Below are 22790 nucleotides of genomic sequence, written 5' to 3'. Positions count from 1 at the left end.
AAATAAACCCTGAAATCAGTGAGGGCTGTCCTCACATTTCTAGAACTTACCTCATCTCTATATCATTATGATTATATCTGGTGGTCTTTATAAGTATAGAAAACTCATCCCTTATAATACAGAGAAACACACACACACACAAACACACATACACACACACACAAGGAGAAATCGGCTGAAGCACAAACAGTGTGATATGGTAACAGCTGAGACTAGCACTAATGCCACAAAGTCAGAAAACAGATGGACATCAAGTGAAATCTTCTGCACAAAACTGTCAAGATATGACCACACTGCCTGGGGATTATCCTCTTCCTCCTTCAAACGGACTTCCTTATTATATGTTGTTTACTTTGAGATATTTTGGTTTCTTTCTTTTAATATATTCTGGATTTCTTTTGGAGGAGCTACATAGGTCGGCTACAGACGACTGTTCACACGCCTTTCTAACTCCATTAGGATCAACAGGGAGAAAACAAAGCCAATGAAATGACTAAATACTCTGGACTCTACTGACGTCACAGCATATCAGAGCAAATCAACAGATTTTAACTCGTTGATTCTTTTTATACTTCTTTTTTTGTTGTTTTTTTTTTTTTGTGTCGTATTAACAACAGTGTACAATCACAACCTTAGAGGCACTTGCAGGAAAAGTGCATTTAATACCCTCAATGCAAAGGGTAAAATGTACACAAAAATATGGGGTGTTTTGATTTCTGGTTTGTAATATATTCAGTGTATTTTGATGTGCATTATCACTCTGTTTTAATTGTACATGTGTTGTTTACATGTGTACACATCAGACTAGTTTGAGCATCCTCTCAGTGATTGATAATGTATTTGATAACTTTTTGAATGTTTTTCTTGGTTTAACATGTGCCACATTAAAAAAAAAGTTCCCAATGAGATATAACCACACTGAAATTACTGTAGAAATCGATGAATTTACCCTCTACACTAACGCAAATGTACATGAACTGCTTTTTTTTTTTTTTTTTTTTTCAGAACTTACCAAAGCAGAATTTCCTTGAATGTGACTGTGGCTAGATTTGCTCTGTTTGTGAAACCTGCCTAAAAAGAGCCAAAAGAACCAGAACCCAACATTTATTTTAAGACTGGAAATGCTTGACTGTATTAGTAGGCTGGTTTTTCATCAAGCAGTGTCACCTGCGTGAATAGCATTTCATTTTTAATTATGAGCGTTAATGTCAGTGGATTTCAACGTAGAATTGAATCAGTACTGAATCAATACTGCCATTGTACCCAGAATTTACATCAAGAAAACCAAATCCAAAAAAAGCCTTTAGATGGAAAGTTTTTTTTTGTTTGTGATGTGATTTAAAAGTCAAAAACTGAATCTGAATACCCCACAAAACTCCACCCAAGCGGTAAAAACAGAAGCATTATTCCAGTGGTATGCAATAGTTCTCCAAAATGTAACTTGCATCATTGTTGTTTTACCCTTTAAACAAGTGTATCACAGAAATTTCTAGATACCCCAACCATCTGCTCTGCAGTTTGTTTGTTTTTTTGTTTAGTTTTTTTTTTTTTTTTTTACGTGCCATTTAAAGTTGCTTAAGAAATGATAGTTTGGTCTGTATCCGTTTGAAGAGAAGAAGAACGACAGCTACAGTAAAGACAATGATCTGCTTCTGTAACCATGTAAGTACTTGGCAGTGGTCAAATTTGGTCAACCTGAAGTCATTCATGGCTCTTTAAAAGTGAAAATCTTAAACCCTGGATTATAATTATTTTTTGTTCCATCAAACTAATATAAGTGAACCTTTCAGTACCTTTTATGCTAAATCTGAATGTGTTTTTTTGAATGTTTTTATCAGACAGTTTTTAAATAACAAAGGTGTATTATAAATAGGCATGTTGTTACACTTATTAGAACCAATGTACTTCAAAAATGTACTACTAGATTAGTTCTGACCATATTTCTCTTCAGGAAAATTGCTCTTGTGTTCTGTAGTAGTCTGCCAAATCTTTTCCACTTTTATAAATACTGCTTTCCATGTTAATGTGAATTCATTGAACCAACGAAATATGACCTGCAGACATTTGGATTATATTTGGATTGTGCATGCAAAAATACAAAAAGGAAACTTTCTCTGAAAAAGTAGTAGTTTCTGTAGAATTCCAAGGTACAAAGTCAGTGTCCCTGTCGCCAGACACATGCTTGTGGTTGTGTTCCCTAATTTAAAAATGATTAGACGTTGTGGTTAGTTACCTTGATTAAGCTCGTAATTTTAAACAAGGAAAATCAGTGACGACGCCTCTGTTCCTAATCTTTACGAAAAGATAGTTGTAATTTGAAGATGACGAGCTACGGCTCAAGTGTCCCCAGCTTTCCAAGATATGATGGTAACTTAATGCTTCTGAGTGTTTGACCCCTTCACTTTGCTCCGCTGTTCCTCCCCGTAGCTACACTGTCACCACCCAGCAGTTAAAAGGCAAAGCCCAGAGAGGTCCCGGTCAGTGTTATTATGGAATAGTTCTGTTTTTTCTGCTTCTGTTTTCCTTGCTACAGCATCTGACAGACTGGAAAACAACCTTTGTGCAATGAGCTTAATGTCATTTGCAGAATGAAAAAGTGGAGACTGTACTAGATCTGTAAAAGGTTTGGAGAACACATTGCTTACCTGCAGATTAAAATATACAGGAAGCTTGTCGTAGCTGCATAGACATAAAACACTAAACACACACCCACACACTGCCTCTCTCCTGTGTCAGAGAGCACAACACTACAGCGGATAGTTTTGTAAAAAGGCTGTTGTCATGCCTGCATGCTGCTTTCATTTTACATTGTACATAGATCTTAATTTATTTGACATAATGTGTATATTAGTAACCATTGTAGTCACTGACGATGATGGATTTCATACGTTGCCATTTTTTGCTCCAGAATAAGCAGTATTTTGTAGGTGATTAGGAGCTTTATGTCAATTTTTCACAATGCTGCACTTTTATGTCTGTAAATCTGTTGAAATGTGCTTAAAGATGAAAAAAAAAGTAAAGGAGAATGTGATCGGTTGTATCTCGTTAGTGTGTAATTGTTATTTCAAGGCTCTGTCATTTCTGGGGGTTTAAAGTCCAGGGCTCACGGAGGACAAGGGTATTAAAGGACATTTCACTGTGTCCTGCCATTGTAACACCGTTTGTACAGTGGTGAACGTGCGTGAAAATACTGTGGGCCTCAACATGTGCTGTTGTAAACTGACCTGCAGACAAATACCTTTGACAGACGTTCGCAGGACACAGAAAGAGGCTCCAGTCCAGAGAGGACCCGAACTGAGACAGGATACCGTTAGATAGGTACCGGATCTCCATTTGCTTGCTTCAAGTATTTTCAGGTGCTTATTTGTAAGACAACATGTTTTCGTGACCAGTGTCTGTTCAGATTGTGTGACCTGCTGACAGAAACAAACATAGCTTTGTAGTTTGTGTTCCATGAGATGCCAATAAGCCCTGACATCAGATTTGCTATGACTGAAAAACAGTTCATTTTGTTCTCCCTGCTTGCTGAACCCATCAAGATGTTAAAGTGCTTGATACGTACATACCCCTCTTGCCCTCTCTCCTCCTACTGATGTTGTTTGTTCCCGTTCTGTAAACTAGCTGAATGTGATAGTAACTGTAGTTTGGTAGATTGATGTCCTGCTTTGATAAGATACTTAAAAAAAAATAAAGAAAACACAAAATACATTGTGGCTAAATGTGATTTAAAGACATTAAGAAAAAAAATGTCTTACCATTTGAGTCTCTTTTACAGAGTAGTTTGTACATGTCGAGTGTATAACAATGTTTTCTGATGGTTTTTCTGATGGTATTTGTATTTCTGTAAACACTTTTGTGATCCTGTCATATCTGGGTTTTATAAACCACGATTATTTTTAAAACTCACTCTGCCTCTTGACTCTTTTATCATTGCAACTTTTATATTCTTTAAATGCAACATTTAAGGTTCCTTTTCAATGATTGTTACATTAAGACTTTTCAGGCTTTTTTTGGGAATAAATTATTTTAGATCTTGTCCCTTTACACTCACTTTCACCAGCTTCCAGAAATGCCTCTCCTTCTACAAGGAGCATGAAGTGAAGCCAGTTCGCAAGCAAAAAAAATAATAATAAAGACGAAGCTGGAGTCAAATTACATTCTGCAGCAACTGAGGCCAAGTGCCTATTAAAATAAAAATTTTGAATTGTGGTCGCACGGTGAAACAGTGATAAGCACTTTCACCTCACAGCGAGAAGGTCTGGATTCAAATGCCGACCGAGGCTTTTCTGTGTGGACTTTGCATGTTCTCCCTGTTGGTGCCCGGGTTTCCTCCCACGGCCCTAAAAACATACATGCCAGGTTAATCTGTAACCTTAAATTGCCCCTAGGTGTGAATGTGAGCATGTGCGTTTGTCCTGTGAGGAACTGCCGACCTGTCCAGGGTGCATCCTGCCCTGAGCTGGGATCGGCTCCGGCGCCTCGTGATCCCAAAGAGGATGAGGGGTGACTGTAGCTGGTCTTGCAGCGAGGAAGTTGTTGGTTCCAATTCCCATCTCCCTCTGTCCACATGTTAATGTGTCTTTGAGCTAAACTGCTCCCAGTAGATGGATTGAGGGCCTTGCATGACGCACAGTGTGTAACTGTAGTCCATTCAAACATTTTAACATAAGCAGTAGAGAAGATGGATGGATTAGCAACACTCTACCAGCAACAAAAAGACTCCTCGTTCATTAGGAAAAAACAGTTGAGTTTTATGCTGCACGCAAACAAAACTGATTTTTTTTTTTTTTTTTTTGGAGTGGGGGTGCCAGTTCTAACTTTTCTAAACCATGGCAAGAACATCTTTTTTTTCTAGGCTGTTCAAACTGTTCCAAACTGCTTTAATCCTTCTTCCTGTTGCAAAGGACAAGAGATAGAGGACATCACCACTGGAAACTGAAAACAAGCTGAGCCAAGACCCTCAAGAAGAATCGCTCCACTCCAACTCCAGGCTGGCACCAACAATGGGAGAAGGTGTCCAAAACCCTCACCACTAACATCAACTGTCTACTCTCCTTTCCTCTTCCACACAGACAAATGCTGCATAATACGGAATAACAGCACTGCAAAGCATCTTTGTGGCGCTCGTTTCAATTAGAGGATGGATTAATTTCTTTGTTTTTTTTCCCCAAATGTTTCCCAGAGTTTAAGATGACATCTTAAATTAAGTCGAACCAAATTGAGAAAGTTAAAGGATTCTTCAGCCAGCAGAAGCAGGCCCTCTATTGACTGTCGTTTCGGCTCAATTTTAGTTTGTACAGACTCATGAGATTTGATTCAAATGTGCTCGCTCTGATTACACATGCAGCCGCAAGATTTCAGTAGACTGCATTCACCCGGTCCTACATGTTTCTTTAAAGGCAGCAAACAACCTGCCAGTCAACATCTAAGAAGGTCACAACTAGGTTGTTTATTTTTAATAACTGATACAGGATAAATGTTATACATTCTATTTTAACACTGATATTTTACTTTTATTTTAATCGTCAGTATGCAAAAAAAGAGAATGCAAAGTAAACATTTGGTGAAATCATGAATATCATACATAATTTGACTGCTTCATCAATATCAAACCAAATAATTTTAAGGACTTCTTGTTGCCCTGTAATAAATTGTTTAGCTACAACACAAAAAAGGGAAAAAAATACAAAAAGAAAAAACAGAAAAGAAAATACAAACATCTAGAGATGGCTGACCGCAAACACTGTAAAGAACCACTTGATCTTTAGATGTATCAATCAACGCCTGTAAATGCATATATAAAAGTGCAGGATTCCTGTTGTATATATGCACATACAGTAATAATGCAGTTACTATAGTTCTGTAGTTGCCCTACAGACAGACAAAATGAAGAGAGCAGGATACACAAACATACACATAATAACCATCATCTCTTCATATAAACACACAAATCAACCAACCAACAAGCAGAAGGCTCCCTGGCTTTCGAAGATAAGAACTACACTTGACGGAAAAAAGAAAGAAAGAAAAAAAAAAAAAAACAGACATTCACATTTCTGAAATTTATGATCTCTCAACTTTTCACCTGAACAACCATCTCTGTCCGTCAGTGTCACCAACTTTACCAGAGAAGCTTAAATGATGAGGATGATTAACTTCGTTTGTGCCATTGTGTCCAAACTCACTTCACTCTGGTTGATTACGTCACTGTCTGTTGGTCCTTATTTCCACTTCATCTTCACACGGCGCACTCATTCACTGACTCACTCCGTTTCGGCCTCTTTCTTCGTCGTGAGTGAGTAAATGAACGCGTTGTGGATGAAGGAGGCGAAAAAAGGGCTGCAGCTGTTTATGTTTAGTGTGCAGATGTCCTTTTAGTCCATGCATTTACATGTGTACGTGTGTGTTTGTCCATTCTTATGTGAGCCTCTATGGTGAGGAAGGGGCTTTGCTGCTACTGTAATGAACTTGGTATCTGTTGACCGTCTGCCCTTTCACCTCAGTCGACAGACAGGTAGTCTTGCAGGGTATGATGTCCTCCTCTTCCTCGCCCATTAGCCAGTTCTGCACGGAGCGTTCAGCTGAAGCTGTAACATGACTGGCCAGCCACTCATGGTGCCACTTGTCAAAGCGTTCATGCTGGCTTGCTGCCACTCTGTGCTGCGACTGCGGAGGAAGGGAAGCTGTCAGAGCCTTGTTTGTGAAACACCAAACAGAATTTTGCAGAGAGAAAATGTGCAAGCAGGACTGGATTCACCTAGCTTTAGCAAAAAGCCAAGAACACGCCACATCAACGATTCAAGCCTAAATTTTCAGCCTACCTTCCGGGCCTTGACCAGCGCCCCACGGCGGTACATATAGTCTTCAGAGTTCATGACAAAGACCATCTTGTGAGTGTTCAGTTTGAATCGACAATCCAGACTTCCAGCGCTTTCCACTCCAAGCTGACGGTGCCACTCTCTCCTGCAACGCATTGCCTCCACCTGTCGCACCTGCCAGCGGCGGAAACGGCGCAAGTTTCTGAAAGAAGACACAGTTGTTAGGTTTCAAAATCGATTACAATATAGAATGTAAAAAAAAAAAAAAAGTGTATCTTAGTTCAACTGACAATCGCATCATTTGAATTTTGTTAATATTCACGAATGTACGTCTGAAGGAATGACAGCTGAGTCTCACTACCTCTATCAACAACGTGCAGGCACAGATATGTGCACACTGAATGCGTACGGGCATTTCCCGGTGAAGTGTGGGATTCATCAGGTTGGATTTGTGCCTTGAAACGTGTGGAAATGTAAGCACAACTCTGACCAGGTGCACACAACATATCCAGCAGTAGAATAGTGAAACTCCAAATTGAAGGCATAAAGAGAGTCACAGTCGGTGCAAACACAGCACATGTCTCGTTTGCTTTATGTAAAAATGTTCAAACAATAACTTCATCCAGATAGAGACGTTTCGTATGTGGGGTTAAAGGCTGTAAAAGAAACAGTAACAGCTGGTTAAAATGTTTGTTAAATTCTCATAGAACTTTTGAGGAACAACGAGCTCTGCAGGAGACGAGTTTTCAAGGTGTAGCTGATGTGTTTGCTGAGAGCACGGAGCAGGGAGAGGGAAATGCGCCGATCTATTCATTTATTTCTCTGTCTGAGGATTCTACCAGGTTCTTTGAGTTCTGTGAAACACTGAAAAATGTCTTGAAAGAAACATGGATTGATGCAATTACTGTTAGTCCAGTGGCAGAATTTATATCTGTTGTATGCCTCCAGTCCATCGCCGCTGGGAGCCGTGACTCCGGCGCCTTCATCACTGCTGCAATGAATCCCCCTGATTTCTGCTCTTCCTCCGTGGTCTTGAGGCTTCGTGCTCCCGTGTCCCAGTGAAACAACACTCTTTCAGCCGCATTACATTCCTCTTTTGTATGATCTTTCTGGCATAGTCAGTCAAATGACAGCTTTTTGTTTCCTTCTTTGATTTTCTTCTTCCATATTTCTTTCAATACTTTTTCTTTGGTACAAAACTAAAGAAAATTCACAATGCTGGTCATGGCAGTGCACCATTTGCAGGTTTCTGAGCCTGCGATTGGCGTGCTCTCTGAATCCACAGGTTACAGATGTCCAGCAACTTCATTTCAGGTTTCAGGAGATTTTCTGCAAACTTGGCTACGCTGTCACCCTCCGCCCTTCTGGCGCCCCAAAGATGCAAATATTATTTCTCCCCGATCTAGACTCCAGATCAGTGAGATTTTCTTGGAGAATTCTCTGTTGTTAGAGGGATAGAGTGAGAGCATCTTTAGCTTCCTGAGCCCAGTTTTCGAGCTTTTCCATTTGCGTTTCCACTCCAGTTAGAATTCTGCCATGTAGCTGCTGCTCTGTGGCCAACAGGGCCAACGAATGATTTGTTTTCATCTCTGAAGTCATTCAAGTTCCCCCCCCAGGTCACTCTATGATACCGTTCTGAATGCATGAAAGTCTTCTTTCATTTCCGATTTCAGGTCTTTCAATTCCTTAGTTAGATTTTCGAAACTCGAGCAACTTTCAGCGACGTGGTCAGGTGAGGCTTGGTCGCCATCTTTCTCAGATGGCAGTTGTGCCTGTTGTGTTTTTTTCCCCAAGTTTTCAGGTGTTCTGTCAATCGACTTCTCGGGAGCTCTGGTGCCACCCAGCTCATTCCAACATGGCAAAACCGGAAATCCAAAATTTGCTCACAACACCACACCACACCACCTCAGACCACAAAATATAGAATGATTGGTCTATGCTGTTTATACATTCCCTCCACCTCTTGCTCTTTTCCACTCTTGTCCGCCATACTTGTTGTCCTCTGAGTGTGGCCTGGACTGTTAAACAACTATATTAACCTCTGCATTCCTTTTTAGTTGTTTACACTATTTTTTCCTTTTCTGTTTTTGAACTGGTAGATGTTATGTGTTGTATGTTCAAATGGTCTTTTCTTGTGTATGTTTTGTCTCGATGAAATCAGAAATTATAAATAAAATATATATTTTTGAAATAATATAATGTAAAGCAGGAGCAAGAACAATGTGACACAGATTCCAGTTTTTCAACTAAGTTTCTGAATGTTCTAAGAGAGACTAAATGCTTTAGGTTTAAAGTTTTCTGGAGTGAATTCGAGGCAGCCGGTGCAGAGTACGTAAAGGAACGCTAGCCGAATCCAATTCAAACTTTAGCAACTGTTAATAGCGGTTGTTTGAGTGCATGGACTAGGTGCTCTGGGTTCAAGTAATATAGCCACATAAATATTGAGGAAGTAGGCCTAAGATGGCTTTATATATATAAATGTATGCCCAATGTGAAAATTGGTGTGTAGTTAAAGGAGAACTATGCAAGATTTGCTTTAGCACTCCCCCTACTGGTCTCCTGTGAAAGCTCACCGTCGTTAACATTCTCCACATCACCCCCACCCCCCCTCCCCGCGCGCAGAGAGTGTCCCACTCCCGTTTCCTTTTTTTCCCCGCTCGTCAGACAAAATTTTTTTCTGTCTTTTTGGTTCTGCCATCCGTGAGCACCTAAGGGTGACGTTGCTAACGCTAGCGAGGGTTTTATGTTTGTTTTACGCGCTTTTATCCTTGTACTCCCGTATGAGTGCTGTAAAGCAGGTCTGTTCTCGCGAGATGTAGTCGGGTCCGCTCCTCTGAAAGTTGCAAGTACTGTTTTCAGGACACAGACCCCGGGGGGAGTGCAGGGACCGGCGAATCACCGTGACAAGTCTTTGATTACCCCCACAGGGATTCTGAAAAACATTTATTGAGGTAAAAAAGTTGCATAGTTCTGCTTTAATGAAGGTCACTCAACTCCGCTACATAAAGGTGCAATGGTGAGCAAGTGCTTTGGAGCTTGTTACAAATCTCAGATCTCTTGTTAAAATGATTATAGCCTTTCTACACCACCTAATGAAGAAAATAACATGTCACAACTAAAAGCAACACTGTAGGGCCACATTATCCTGTGAAGACACAGCAACTGGAGCAGATGTGTTACACCTAAAATGCATTTTAAAGATTCAGACTTTCAGCAATATTTTCATAAATTCTTTTATGCTCAAATAGAATCAAATATCCATGAATAAAAAGTTACCCCCAGCATTGGTTATTATTGAAAGTTTATTCTCAGATTGTGGCTGATTGTGTCCCGTTTAGTAAAGACCTGGAAGAAATATACCAAAAGGGAAATAAAATCACATCCTGCTAATTCAAGATTAAATTTTCCCCAACTAGTCACCAAAATGTTTTAAGAATTAAATCATTTAGTATGCATGACTTCTTCAAAATACAATACTTGAAAGAGGTCTACTGCTGACAATGTTAAAAAAAATGTTTGAAAACATCAGAAGTTATTTGCATGCAATTCAACCAAAATACAAGTGTAGGTAGATACGATATGTTAAAGGATCATACCTTGGTAGGAACACAGGTTTGAAGAAGTAGCCGTCTGCTTGAGAACACAGGCTGGACTCTGTTCCTACAAAGTGCTCCATGTAGCTCGACAGGCACTGAAGGAGATAAAAATCATGTCAAATTCAACATCTGACCGATTCTTTTCCATAACTATGTGTTGAAACAAGATCAGAAATAGTTCAACATGCATTCACCTGCACATCAAGTGGATCGTCAGCCTGAGCCTCTTCAGTGTCCAACAGTTCGATTGTCATCGTCACATGACCTTTGTTTTGGATAAACATGACCTGATGGCAAAGGAGACCACATGTGGATGAAGTCAAAAGTAAATACAAGTGAACTGATATTCGCAACACAGACACTACAGTTTAGAGCTGCACAAAAATATCAATACATAGATGATTATCAATATTTTTTTCTAAACAATACTATATTGATATTCCAGCCTCAATATCGATACCACTGTGACATGAAGTAAGCGTCAGCATGGCCAGTGTGGTAAAACATTTGTGGAAGGCAGGTTTGCCTTTTTAAACAGGAAGTCATGCAGTTTGGCAAATTTAATGCCAGGTAAACTATGACAAGCACCTTGATCTTTAAAAGCAGACGTCTGGGTTGATTTGGGTTTCAACACAAGAGGGGAGCAATAAATACGAGCCATTAGCAAACATTGCCACACTGCAGCTCGGTACTCAAACTCTAGTAACAACAGCAACTTGCGTGTAAAGACCGTAAAGACAGCACACTGAAAAGTAAGCAGTGCCACCCAACGCCTGTGCATGGCTCTGTCTGCATAATATGCAACATTATAACACTGCCATATTGCATATTAACACTGGGGTAACATTGGGGAGTTACTGAAAACTGTTGAAAAGAGTGGGACGTAGCAGGCAACGATCCGGCCATGTCACAGAGTTTAAATCCACTTTGCACACACAATTTGGCATTACCAAGTTAGAGTTAGGCTTGCTGGGAAACTGAAGTGCATCACAAGATCTTGCAGATTGAGCACAACAGCTCCATACATTTGGGAATTGAAATAATAGCTGTAGACTGTTTACTGATGCTGATACCAGATAAAACGGAGCACTTGCCATGCTGCACAGATTCCTTGAGCAGAAATTAACCATGATAGTGTGGGACAATGCATTTTATTTTCCTTCTGTGACACCTTTCATTTTAATTGAGCAAAAAGGATTTAACTCCAATACAAATTATGATATATTCTTTGTGCATTGAGAATAAATGTACTTTGTTAGGTTTAGTTTTTAATGTTCAGTTTGAATTGGGAATATAAATATGCAAGCTACATTGATTTTCGCAGTGTTGAGAAAACACTTCACATTACATTTAATGTAATTTGAAAATCACAGAGCATCTAAAAACAGAGAAAATAAAGCCAAACAAAAATGTAACCATTACTTAAAAAAAAAAAAAAAGAAAAAAAATTTCTCAGAGACGTTCAAGTTATCTAAAACGTCTGAGAGAACTTTTGGGTCACCTTGAAGCAGTTTTCTTCAGCCATGACTCTCTCGGCTTTCCACTGGTAGCTGGTCTCCCAGGCTGCTCTCACACACTGAGAAGAAAGATTTCCCCCAGCTGCACCCCGCTTCCGCTCAGCCAGGTAAACGTCAACCACCTGTAGACACACCTCATCGCTCACCAGGTGCTGCAGCTGAAGGCAAGGAAAAATAAAATACAATTATAAACCTTGACAAGTCAAGCTTACTGACAACAGTGCTGGGGGAAATCCCTCTTACCTGCCGAACAATATTGTGGATGACCTTGTCGATGGTGAAGCCGATGTAAGCATGGATGGTGAACATCTCTCTCAGCGTGTCTTCGTACTGTGTGGAGTCCAGGTTTCCATCCAGGAGACTGCGCACCATATCAAGGAAGGCGGGATAATATTCTTCTAACTCGACTTCACCTGTGGAAGCAAGGGGGGGGGCGATATATTTGTCATGGCAGCGTGATTCAGCGCATCCAAGCTGAATATGACAACAGAATCCCACCGTCAAGAAAATACACACAGGAAACCATTGTAACAAGTAGCTGAACCTACTGGGCTGTTTGAGGCGTAGCTCCATGGCGAGGTCGCAAGCCTTTTCCCTCCTCCCCTCCGTCATCAGCAGCCTCTCTCTGCTCTGCTCAGCTCGGTGCTCCAGCAGCTGCCTTTCGGCTTGTCGGTAAACTCGCAGCAGCCGTGAGCAGAGAGTTTGGTGGAGTCGCAAGAAGAAGTACCAGTTGTTGTTAACAAAGTACAGGTTGTAGACGCCATCCAGCTCTTTCTGGTGCTCTGCTTCGGGGTCTCGCAGATCCACTTTCTCTCCCACTGCAGTTGACCCCGTCTCCATGGGTGTGGATCCAGGAGTTGAAGCAGTGGTTCCTGCAGGCTGGCTCATGCTACTGGAGGTTGTGGAGGCCTCTGTGTCTGTGGGTTGAGGTGGGCTGCAGCGCCTCCTCCTGGACTCGCCGTTGAGGTGCTGCTGCGGTTGGGACTGCGTCTGGGTCTGGGCAGTTTGAGACTGGGCCTGACTACTTGCTGCCGGTCCCGTTGAGTTATTAGAACAACCAATTCCTCCTCCACCCGCTGCTGCTCCACCTGCTCCCCTCTCTCCTCCCTCCTCTTGCTCAGCCTCCTCATCTGTCCATTCTTCTGTATCGCTGAGCTCACCACGGCGGGAGAAGAAGAGGTCAGGGACAAAGTGCTGGATGATGCGCTTGATGTGGTCTTTATCATCTTTGTGGATAGTGGGCTGACGTTTGACGTGGTAGATTATCAGAGACGCAGCATCCTCAAGGATCTGCTTATCCTCATATGTAAACACCATGTGTGGCTCGCTGGATAAGGCAGAACCGGAGCCATTACGGCCTTGTTGGCCAACCCCACCCTCCTCTGTGCTTTGCTCTTGACGCTAGGATAGACAGAGAGATAAATAAGATGCACTGTAATTAATCAAACAAAATAAATACGATATGTTAACTGGAATGTGGAAGCTTCATCACAGTTGAAATTTTTATCTAACAGATTTACAACATACAATGGCTGAATGATCTCCTAGCAAAGTTTGCTCAACTCCTTTCTCTTTTTCTAATCAATTTGAACCATGTCGCACCATATACCAGGTCAGCTGTAAATACACCTCTAAAATTATTTAACCGCTTCTTAATAAACAGCCAAGTCTGAAACTACAGGAGACATTACAGAAAAATCTCTTTTTTGGGATTATATGTACAATATGTAATGATATCTTACTTCATAAAAGTGTATCAGACAACTGTCAATCCAGAAATGTCCTCACACTGCTGCATATGAATTTAAGAGGGTTTTTAATCCCAGTCTACTGTTTACTTGTCATCACTCTGCTTGTAGTCCTGCAACTGTATATTTTCATAAAAATGTGGCGATTATCCTGGCACAGCCTCGCTCTGTGTATATCCACAGAGGAGGAGGGAGTGTTATAAATCAGGGTGAAAAATGATACTGCTGACATTTATCATTTGTAATTTGATGTTCATAACATTTCCTGAGGACATCTGGAACTTTGATGAAGGTCATTATCTGCCACCTCTATAACTTTCTGGGTCAACATCTATTTTAACCTAAAAATTAAATTAGATATTTAACAACAAAGAAAAAAAACATTTGGTGAGAAAGATGAAGTTTCACAAGTTAAAATTTTGAAGAAACTACAACTTTTATCCACTTTTCAGAATAAATGTGATCACTATAGTGAACTTTTAATCTGGGTGTACTATTCATTAATTATCTGAAGTAATCCTGTTAAATTAATATTGTCTATTTTAGGTTAAAATAGATGTTGAACTAAATCATTTTATGGATTTCCCATAACTGTGTTTCATATCGGTGACAAATGAAAAATTACCTCATCATAGACACTTTCAATCTCATTGAGAAGACTTTTTGAGCGCAAAGCCTTCATGTCATTCTGTTTGAAGTTGACTCCTTGGTGGTCGAGGGACTTCAGGTAGGCCTTTTCATATTGCTCCCTCCAAATCTTATTGAAACCCTGCTGGGCCTCTCTCCACTCCTCTTCCTTTGCTTTCAACCTGGAGAGGGAAATACAGCTTTAATAATGATGCTTCACAAAAAGTAGCCATATGTCATGTTACCGTTTTGTCAGGGTAAGTGTTTGGATTGTTTAAAAAGAACAAAAACTTCAGTCTTATTTCTCCATTTATAATGAGATATACGGTACATATAAAGCTAGAGCTTGTCACATGAAGCTGCATGTTTATATGAAAACACAGAAAATAACATTGTCCACTAAACACGTCAAATCACTGCACTGCGAGTGCTTCCAAAATGAAAATAACTACAAAGATGAGATATAATGGCAAAAAACAGGGAAAAATGCAGTGCTGACCTCTTCAGCACCAAAGGCACAGCAGTAGCAGGACTTCTTTTCAGTCCCTCAATGATCTCAGGGGCTTTGTCACCATATATACGATACACGGCCCGACGCTGAATGACCTCGGAGGTCCCGCCCAAACAGTCGTCCAATCTGAATCGATCCTGATCCTCTGGTGACAATCGTGACAGCTTCTTCTGGACACTCTCCAGTACCCTGATGGTGGCCAGGTTTGTCTCCAGAACCACATCCAACTGTAAGAGTTACAGTCAGAGATTTTTTGTATGAAAACACCAACTACAGCACAGTGTTAGCTGCTGTGAAGGCCTCCCAAAAAAAGTGCAAGTGAGGACAGATTAGAGGCAGATGGAGTACACTGCTACGCAACACAACCTTCCAAAGAAATATTCATAATATTTACCTCGAATCTTTCATCCTCACATCGATGCAGCTGTTCCTCATACGGAGTCTTCTTTGAGCTCACAAAGGTGGAGTCTTCTGACCAAGACGGAAATGACACCCAGGTGTCATTCAATACCTACACACAGACAAATGATATTTCAATACAGCTGAGACTGCGTGGACAGCACAAAAAAAAAAAAAAAAACGCAATGATACGCTTCCATGATACCTATTTGTAAAATGCTTTCATAAATTAATTCCTTTTCTGCACCGACATACACATGCATAGACCTATTGATACCGTGAACATACTTTCTTGTCCCACTACAATAAAGACCTACAGGTGGCAGTAATGTGCTAGACAATGCAGTACTGCACCAGAAATGGCAGAGAGAAGGAAGATTCTGAGCAAAAATCACTGAGCATTGGGAGAAAACCCTGAAAATCTATTATAACAATAGAAATTCCCTTTGCAAGTTTAATATTTAAATGATACAGATATGCTGGGGAAATGAAACATGGAAATTTGTTTACAATACAAAGATAAAGCTCAATTTTAGACAGGATGAATTACTGGGATTTCATTGGTAAATTTTAAGTGGGTGTACCTCCTTGCATAGGGCAGTTCGCCCACTGCATTTAGGCTGCTGGTAGGTCTTGGGCAATGCTCTATAGCTGGACCCCAGGCGCTTGCAAGAGGCATAATCCACCTCTCGGCCTCCTCCCCCCTCCATGTAACGATCAGACAGCCCTGACACAGCATGAGAGAGCTCTTTGTCCCCCAGAAATGACTTGAACTGCGTGTACAGTTCGGGAAATTTCCTGCAGAGAGATGGTTGAAATCATGAATGATAGAAGAATCAAGAGACCAAGTGACCTCAAGTATTTACCAATAACAAAAAAGGAGAGTTCTGCAAAAAAACAAAAAAAAAAAAAACATACTGCATGGTACCATATCACTTATCATTTCAGGACTCAGTGCCACAAATTTGTTGAACTTTCTGCATACCCAGAACTGATTTGTGCACTTCTTCATATTTTTTTTTCATTTTATCTAGTAACGTCACACATTTATTCAGGTCAAGTATCTTTATATCAACTCACCCCAGGAAAGGAGTAACGAGTTGTAGCAATTCTGCTCCTGAAACTACCTCCTGATTGAACAAGGCGATGCAGCGAAGGAAGTTTTCATACACTTCCTGGCTTTTGAATAGGCGACGAACCTGAAAGTAAGATGGGTGGAACAAGAGATTAGACTAAACAATTAATAAGCAACATACAGATAGAAACAGCGGAAGAAAGAAAACCAAACAACAGTGCAATGGGTTAAAGGCAACATCTTACCTTATCAAAGAAGGAAAACTCTCTCAAGACTCCATGTTTACCAACTGAGGCAAATGACTGGTCTTTGGTACAGGAATACTTCATCTTTTTCTTAATGGAAAAAAGAAAGACATTGAATGATTGTCATGCACTTCAGTCATACTGCAGTTAAAGCATGTGGCTTTTATAATATGTTGAGTGTTTTAGACATCAAGGACATGTGTCTTTTCTCCCCAAACAGGTTTTTTTTTTTTTTTTTTCAAATAAAGAATATACCTTGAGCAGTGGAGACATGTGCTGCAGGAGTACAGGCCTTGGCCTCTTTTTGTTCTGTTTGGTTATTGTGTCGTCGTCCTCTGGCCTTTTCAACTGTTCTTTGCCTCCTGTTAGTGAGCTCCCTGTGAACTACAGGAAAGAAAGCCAGAAAGCCAAATTTTTAAAACTCTAATGATCATAAATGAAATCACACGCTCAATAAATCACACAGTAAAATAGCAACGTCACATACATGCATCTACTTTTCAAGTATGAACATAACATGGGGTGTCTGTGGCTCAGTTAGAGTGGTTGTCTCACAATTCGGAGGTTGTTAGTTTGATTTTTATTTACTATTTTCTAAATAGTCCGACAGAAGTTTAAAAAAAAAAAAAATCAATGAAAATTCATAACAAATTGAATTGAAAAGGGAAAATGTTGGAGTTGCCAAGACTGATTGAAAATGTTCATGTACTTAATGTTCAAATGTTTCCTGCTTTGAAAGTGGCATAAAATCTGTTACGCTGCTGTTGCCTGACTAACCAGTGATCTCTTCGCGTCAGGTAAGAATTGTCCAAACTCAGCAAGAAGGTCTTCTTGTCCCTTGAAGAGACTGGCAACTTTAGAAAACACCTCATCTTCAGTCATTCCGATGCTGCCCCGGCTGCCCCGACTCTCCTTCACCTCCAACTGCTCTTTCTGTCGGGTGAAGGAGGAAATAAAGTGTTCACATGTACAGACTGAAATCACTGTTCATCAGAACAAATGAAATACAATTCTTTGTCCTGGGTGCACACTAGCCACAAACATTAGGCAGAGGACAAGGAAACTCTTGCTGTTCTCCAAGCAGAGAAATAGCAAGAACTTTTACATTTGTTGTATAAATCCAATTTAAAATTACTAAAAGTATATGAGTAAAATGTGGATTAAATTTTGCTGGATGCGCCTACTGTCAAAACTTCACAAGTGAAAAGCACCAAATGAATGTACCTCAATACAACATGCACTAAACACCCGTCCTCATTTCTACTGTACCTGATAGGTGTGAAGAATTTCTAAGAAGGCTCTATAGATCTCTGGATGGTCCAGGAAACGGTTCTTGATTTTGTTTACATAGCTGATGGCACTATCAAATTCCACAGGGCTCGTCTCAGAGGCAGGTGGAGATACAGAGGAGGTGGTGGCCTGATTCTGGCTGTCTCTGCTTGTCAGAGGAAGTGAAAGCCTGCTGGGGGGCTCTGGAGGGCCTGCTGAAGTTGAGGAGGATATAGACTCTGATGAAGATCCCTTGACCTCACAGGCCTGTGCAGATCCAGGATCACTGTGGGTGGCAGAGGCACTACCTGAGGACGTGGCCACTGCAGGAGAGGTCTGACTTTTCCCCTGCTGGCCTGGGGACACCTGCACAGATCAACAACAGGTGTAGAAGGTGTAGAAAGGTGCAAGTTGCAAATGATCATTTACCTCAGTTTAAATACAGGGATGTGTGAATTGGTAGAGGACATACCACATGACAAAAAATTTTGGGGGGGTAAATACAGTTTTATCATACTTATATTTCTACAGAAAAAAACACTCAAGTGTGACTTAGAATTGTTGTACTTGAGGTAAAACACATGAACATAAACACCTTTACTATGTGAAATAATACTGGCGCATTATATTTTTAGGGGGAAAAATAATTTTCAAATCATTACATGGAAGGTTTGTTATGCACAAGTCTGAAATAAGGTTTTTTAATTTTTTTATCTAATCTTCATTATCTTTGGATTATCAAGCTGGAGAGAAAATGTTCATTGTAAAATGAAAACAAAACATGTGATGAGAGGACTAAAAGTGATGGTGTTTTGTTTGCAGTCAATTCTATGATGAATGCACAGGTATTTCATTGCATTCACAGCTGCTTTGGTCTATAGACACATCAACAGAGAGATTAAAAGATGCAGCAATGATGTTCATACACACCAGAAATAAAGAAGAAAGAAATGTTTCTTTCTTCAGAACAAGCAAAGAGAAAAAATCAGCACAACCATAAAATATTGCAGCAAAAGTTTGAGTATTTTTTAAGTTTGAGTTTTTCTTAAAAAGCAACGTGCAGCTTGTCTGTTTCCTCTTAGGTAGCAGTTCCCTCATGCATCAAGTTCAAAGGTGAGAGCAGTGTCTTACCTGTGTGGAAAATGGGGACTGGAGGAAGGCTACCCCATTTTTTGGGACTTCTATCCGATATCCCGGTGGGAGGAAAGCATTGAAGCCCAAGACAAGGTCCGGGTGACCATGAAACAGTTGTGACACTCTGTTTATCACACCTGGTGTGTCGATGCTATTCAAGAAAACAGACACAGGTATTTTTGCATTGTGGTTAAGAGAGGCAAAAATAACAACATCATACCTGAAGCACTGAAAGAAAAGATGTTGCATAGGGCCTTAGTGTTTAGTTTAGTTTAGTTTAGTTAAGAGACTGATTAAATTACCAATGAAATCCCTGTCAACACAATCTGAATTTACAAAATGATAATACCTGTTGCATGAGTAAAGCAACATAAAATCCACAATTGCCAATCCACCCCTAAAATGTTTAGCAAACCCTTGGGCAGTGCTATTTTAGCAAAAACCTCACATGCTCTCTATCACCATTTTAAGACCTTGCATAGGAGGTAACCTTGTTAAAAATGCATGAGCCAAGCAAAAAAAAAAAAAACAAAAAACAAAAAACAACATCATACTCATTCCACCACAACAATTGCCATTGATACCTCTGTGACTTGAACTCTTTCATGATGTCGAGAAACTTGTTGTATATGCCTGGGTCATTCGCAAAACGAATTTTGACTTGGTCCAGATATGACAAGGCATCTTCAACCTACAAAAAGAAAAAAGAAAAAAACTGTTAAGTCTGTCTCAACTTTGTGTGTGTGTGTGTGTGTGTGTGTGTGTGTGTGTGTGTGTGTGTGTGTGTGTGTGTGTGTGTGTGTGTGTATAGAGAGTTGTTTTCCACACTGTGTACTGCTGCAGAGATGAAATAATGATGTTAAACAAACCACTTGCACACTACACACTAAACAATTGATAAACATAACACATAATATGGGTCTTAATAAGAACTTTACAGTGCTACAGATACAAAAAGGCCATATCTCCACCATGTGTGTAATCTCACTATTTAATATGACTCAAATACAGCAAACCTATGCAACAGATCTTGTAACCTTAAGTATATTGGTGATGTACTGGTGCATATAAGGATGCACTAAAGCGTATCATATTGAGAGGGGCTGTTAATACACAGCGACTCTCATCTGGGAGGCCACAACATTGAAAACAGTTCAGTGTTTTGCTGCCTAGTTCAGTGGCACTGCAAAATTCACAACGTGAATACAAACCAGATGGAAAAAGCAAACCTTACACAGTCCCATCAAAAATTGAATATTGTCTTTGTTGATTTGATGTAGTGGGTCACACGATTATACGACTGGACAGAATGAAGTGGCCGGTGAGTGTTTATATAGTGCTTGCGGCATTTACTGTCAGTTGTAGTGCAAATACCCAGTAGTTAGCTGGACAAGCTACACAACTAAACGTTAAATAAATAAATAACAGGACAAATACGGCCAACACCATGCAGCTTTTGTTCACTGTCCACAGCTTTCAGTGTACACCAAACCAAGCTGGTTGAGGCTGCGACAGGAAAAATATGTGTTCACACAAAGCACTGTCACAAACAGTCCACATCTGAGGAGGCTTGTTGTAGCTAACGTTAGCCAAGAGCCAGTCAACAGACGATAATAACTCCACCAACACTCACAACACCTACCCGCATACATTTTTTTTTCTTTTCTTTTTTTTTTTTTTTTTTTTCTTCTACACAATACGTTTAGTCACAGCTGGTCCCCGGCCAACACTGTCGCGTTGGCACAAAACAGTGCGATGCTTTAAAACAGTGCCTTAACAAAGAAATGTGTAATGAAGCCGCTAATGAACTGAATTAGCCGTTCTTGGCTAGCCTGGCTGACGTCCTCCACTTTGTTCAGGGTGGCTGAAAAAACGAACAAGGAGGAACTTCCCACTAACCGAGCTCTGAGTCTGCTCCTGGTAGCTACTCCTGCTAGCGTAAATAGGAAAGTGTCGCCAACTGTGCCACCCGAGTGTCACTCACACGACTCCTTCACGAAAAAACAGCCCTCACGTCTAACCTTAAATGTCACTGTTTGGCTGTTTAGCAATGAATTACTTTTAATAGGCCAGCGAGCTAACTCAGGTTAGCCAGCCGTTCCTTTCACTACTCTCGACGGCAGCGAGGAACGAGAAAAGCTTCAAATCCACAGCACTGCTCGGACCAACAAAATGGTTGTGACTCCGAGGGACTTTTCCCCTTGTATCTGTTGTCTTCTTACCTTCAGCTTCTGGAAGTGCTGCTGCTGCACTTGTTTTTGCGATATAACGTAAGGCTTGTCTTGGATTTGGTTTATTTGCTTCGCCGTGCTGTGCGTCTGAATCTTCGCCATTATCCCGGCGACGGGAGGCTGGAGAGCCGCTACCACAACTTGAGAGGGAAGCTTCGGGGTTACCTCCAGTTGCTGGCTAGCCGACAAAACGTTCTCTCGGTCGGGGAGCCAGCCTGCCAGCGAGCAAACCCTACTTTGCCTAGCTGAGCAGTCTCAAGCACAGAGGCAGAAAAGGACGGAAAAGCCAGCAGAGAGTGGAGGGTGATGACAGACGGGCTGCTACTCGCCGCGACTTTGATTAAACGCCGCCATCGAATTAAACCAGCAGAGGCAAGAAGCGTCGTAAAATAAGCTCGGGAACAATGGTTGCCGTTTATCGTATTTAAAGTAACTATCTCCTGTCTCTTTAAATTCGGCGGCAGCGGTCTTCTCTTGGCGTCCGGAAGCCAGAGTAGGAGTGAAAAATTGAAAGAGTGAAAATTTTAACTGCGCAGCCGCAACGATGGGAGGAGCCGAGTTCACAAGAATCAGATTGCTCCACTTCCCCTCCACTGCTACAAAGGAACAATGTTACTCCATGCTAAACGCTTCTGCACATTTCAGGGCGCCCACAACCACACGGCCGGCGATGGCGAGAGCAAAGACCGGCAGACGTGATCGATTCTGGGCTATTGATAGTCATCCGCAGCCCATTCAGGAGGCATGAGTGGCACGGAGACTGATCTTAGTGTAAGAGCTGCAGGCAGGTCTCACCAACTCCAAAGTTGCTGTGAATGCAGTTCGAGGCATACAGGATGATTGTTGCAGGTTAAAAAAAAAAAAAAAAAAAACTCATGACAGACATCACAATTTTGTATTAATAGCCAAGAGTACACCTACTAGGGCAATGTAGTCACAATGATGTTTAAAATCATTTGAATAAGATGTTTATAAATCATTAGTACTGACACCTCACATCACCATCCCCCAGAATAACACGCTCAGAGGGTTTTGTTATGGAGGATTTCTCCCTCCATTTACTCAAGACATGCATTTAAAGGTGTATTAAGGAGTTTCACATTTTGTGCGAAACAGCGCCCCCTGCAGGCCTTGTGCGTAATGCAGCTTTGTGAAAAACTCGTGCCTGTGGCTCGCGTGCACGGAAGAGGGGGACTCCGTCTTCGCTCGTTTAGTAGCGCTCAAGTACAATTTAAGTTTCTTTTCCCTGGTGGAGTCTGTGCTGGAGCTGTGGCAGTGCTAGAAGCCAGTCTTTTCTTACTTTCTGGAAGATCCTGCTCAGTTGTTGCTCACTAAGCATCTGGCGGAGTAATGGCGGACAAAACGAAACTTAACCAGCCAGAGCGTGCATTACTTCATTCCTTTCAAATTCTCCCCAAAAAAATGCTGGTGCCGACCGGCACTGCAACTTTCAAGTGACAATTTAGGGCTGTTAGAGGTACTTGTAATGAATATGTCAGGGCACATTGTACACATCATTAAAAATGTGTAACATATTTATGGTGGAAAATAAGTATTTTTAAGGTTGTAAAACTCCTTAATGCACCTTTAAGGTTAGATGGTCATTGTAATATTGGTCAG

The 22790-nt window shown here is 40.9% G+C and overlaps 1 protein-coding gene across 2 annotated transcripts; it reads right to left on the bottom strand.

Annotated features, from left to right (window-relative positions):
• Nucleotides 1–5434: 5434 nt before the first annotated feature.
• sin3b (SIN3 transcription regulator family member B) lies at nucleotides 5435–21806 on the bottom strand. 2 transcript variants are annotated; one of them, XM_030083812.1, is made up of 20 exons: nucleotides 21162–21806; nucleotides 19524–19630; nucleotides 18937–19090; nucleotides 18114–18171; nucleotides 17806–18020; nucleotides 17314–17469; nucleotides 16792–16920; nucleotides 16537–16626; nucleotides 16297–16415; nucleotides 15801–16014; nucleotides 15212–15328; nucleotides 14806–15044; nucleotides 14305–14488; nucleotides 12480–13332; nucleotides 12175–12344; nucleotides 11916–12089; nucleotides 10609–10701; nucleotides 10415–10509; nucleotides 6822–7020; nucleotides 5435–6666 (listed from the first exon to the last, which is right to left on the bottom strand). In XM_030083812.1, exons 1-20 carry the CDS (start codon nucleotides 21270–21272, stop codon nucleotides 6430–6432), a joined length of 3714 nt encoding a protein of 1237 aa, XP_029939672.1. In that variant the 5' UTR covers nucleotides 21273–21806; the 3' UTR covers nucleotides 5435–6429. The 2 variants fall into 2 exon arrangements, with proteins under 2 accessions (XP_029939672.1, XP_029939671.1); XM_030083811.1 differs by having other exon boundaries at nucleotides 17806–18171.
• Nucleotides 21807–22790: the final 984 nt, after the last annotated feature.

Source organism: Salarias fasciatus, chromosome 23 (assembly GCF_902148845.1).
Source record: "Salarias fasciatus chromosome 23, fSalaFa1.1, whole genome shotgun sequence".
Classification (NCBI taxonomy): Eukaryota; Metazoa; Chordata; class Actinopteri; order Blenniiformes; family Blenniidae; genus Salarias; species Salarias fasciatus.
The sequence above is the reverse complement of the archived record's forward strand: the minus strand, read 5'-3'. Positions and strand labels throughout refer to the sequence as shown.

Excerpts from the sequence above, each read along its gene's own strand:
- sin3b (XM_030083811.1), bottom strand. The coding sequence starts at position 21,272 with ATGGCGAAGATTCAGACGCACAGCACGGCGAAGCAAATAAACCAAATC. Across the intron at positions 19,091-19,523 it reads AAAGAGTTCAAGTCACAGAG|CATCGACACACCAGGTGTGA; the intron begins GTATCAATGGCA and ends TTTCTTGAATAG. Across the intron at positions 6,667-6,821 it reads CGCTGGTCAAGGCCCGGAAG|TCGCAGCACAGAGTGGCAGC; the intron begins GTAGGCTGAAAA and ends CTTCCTCCGCAG.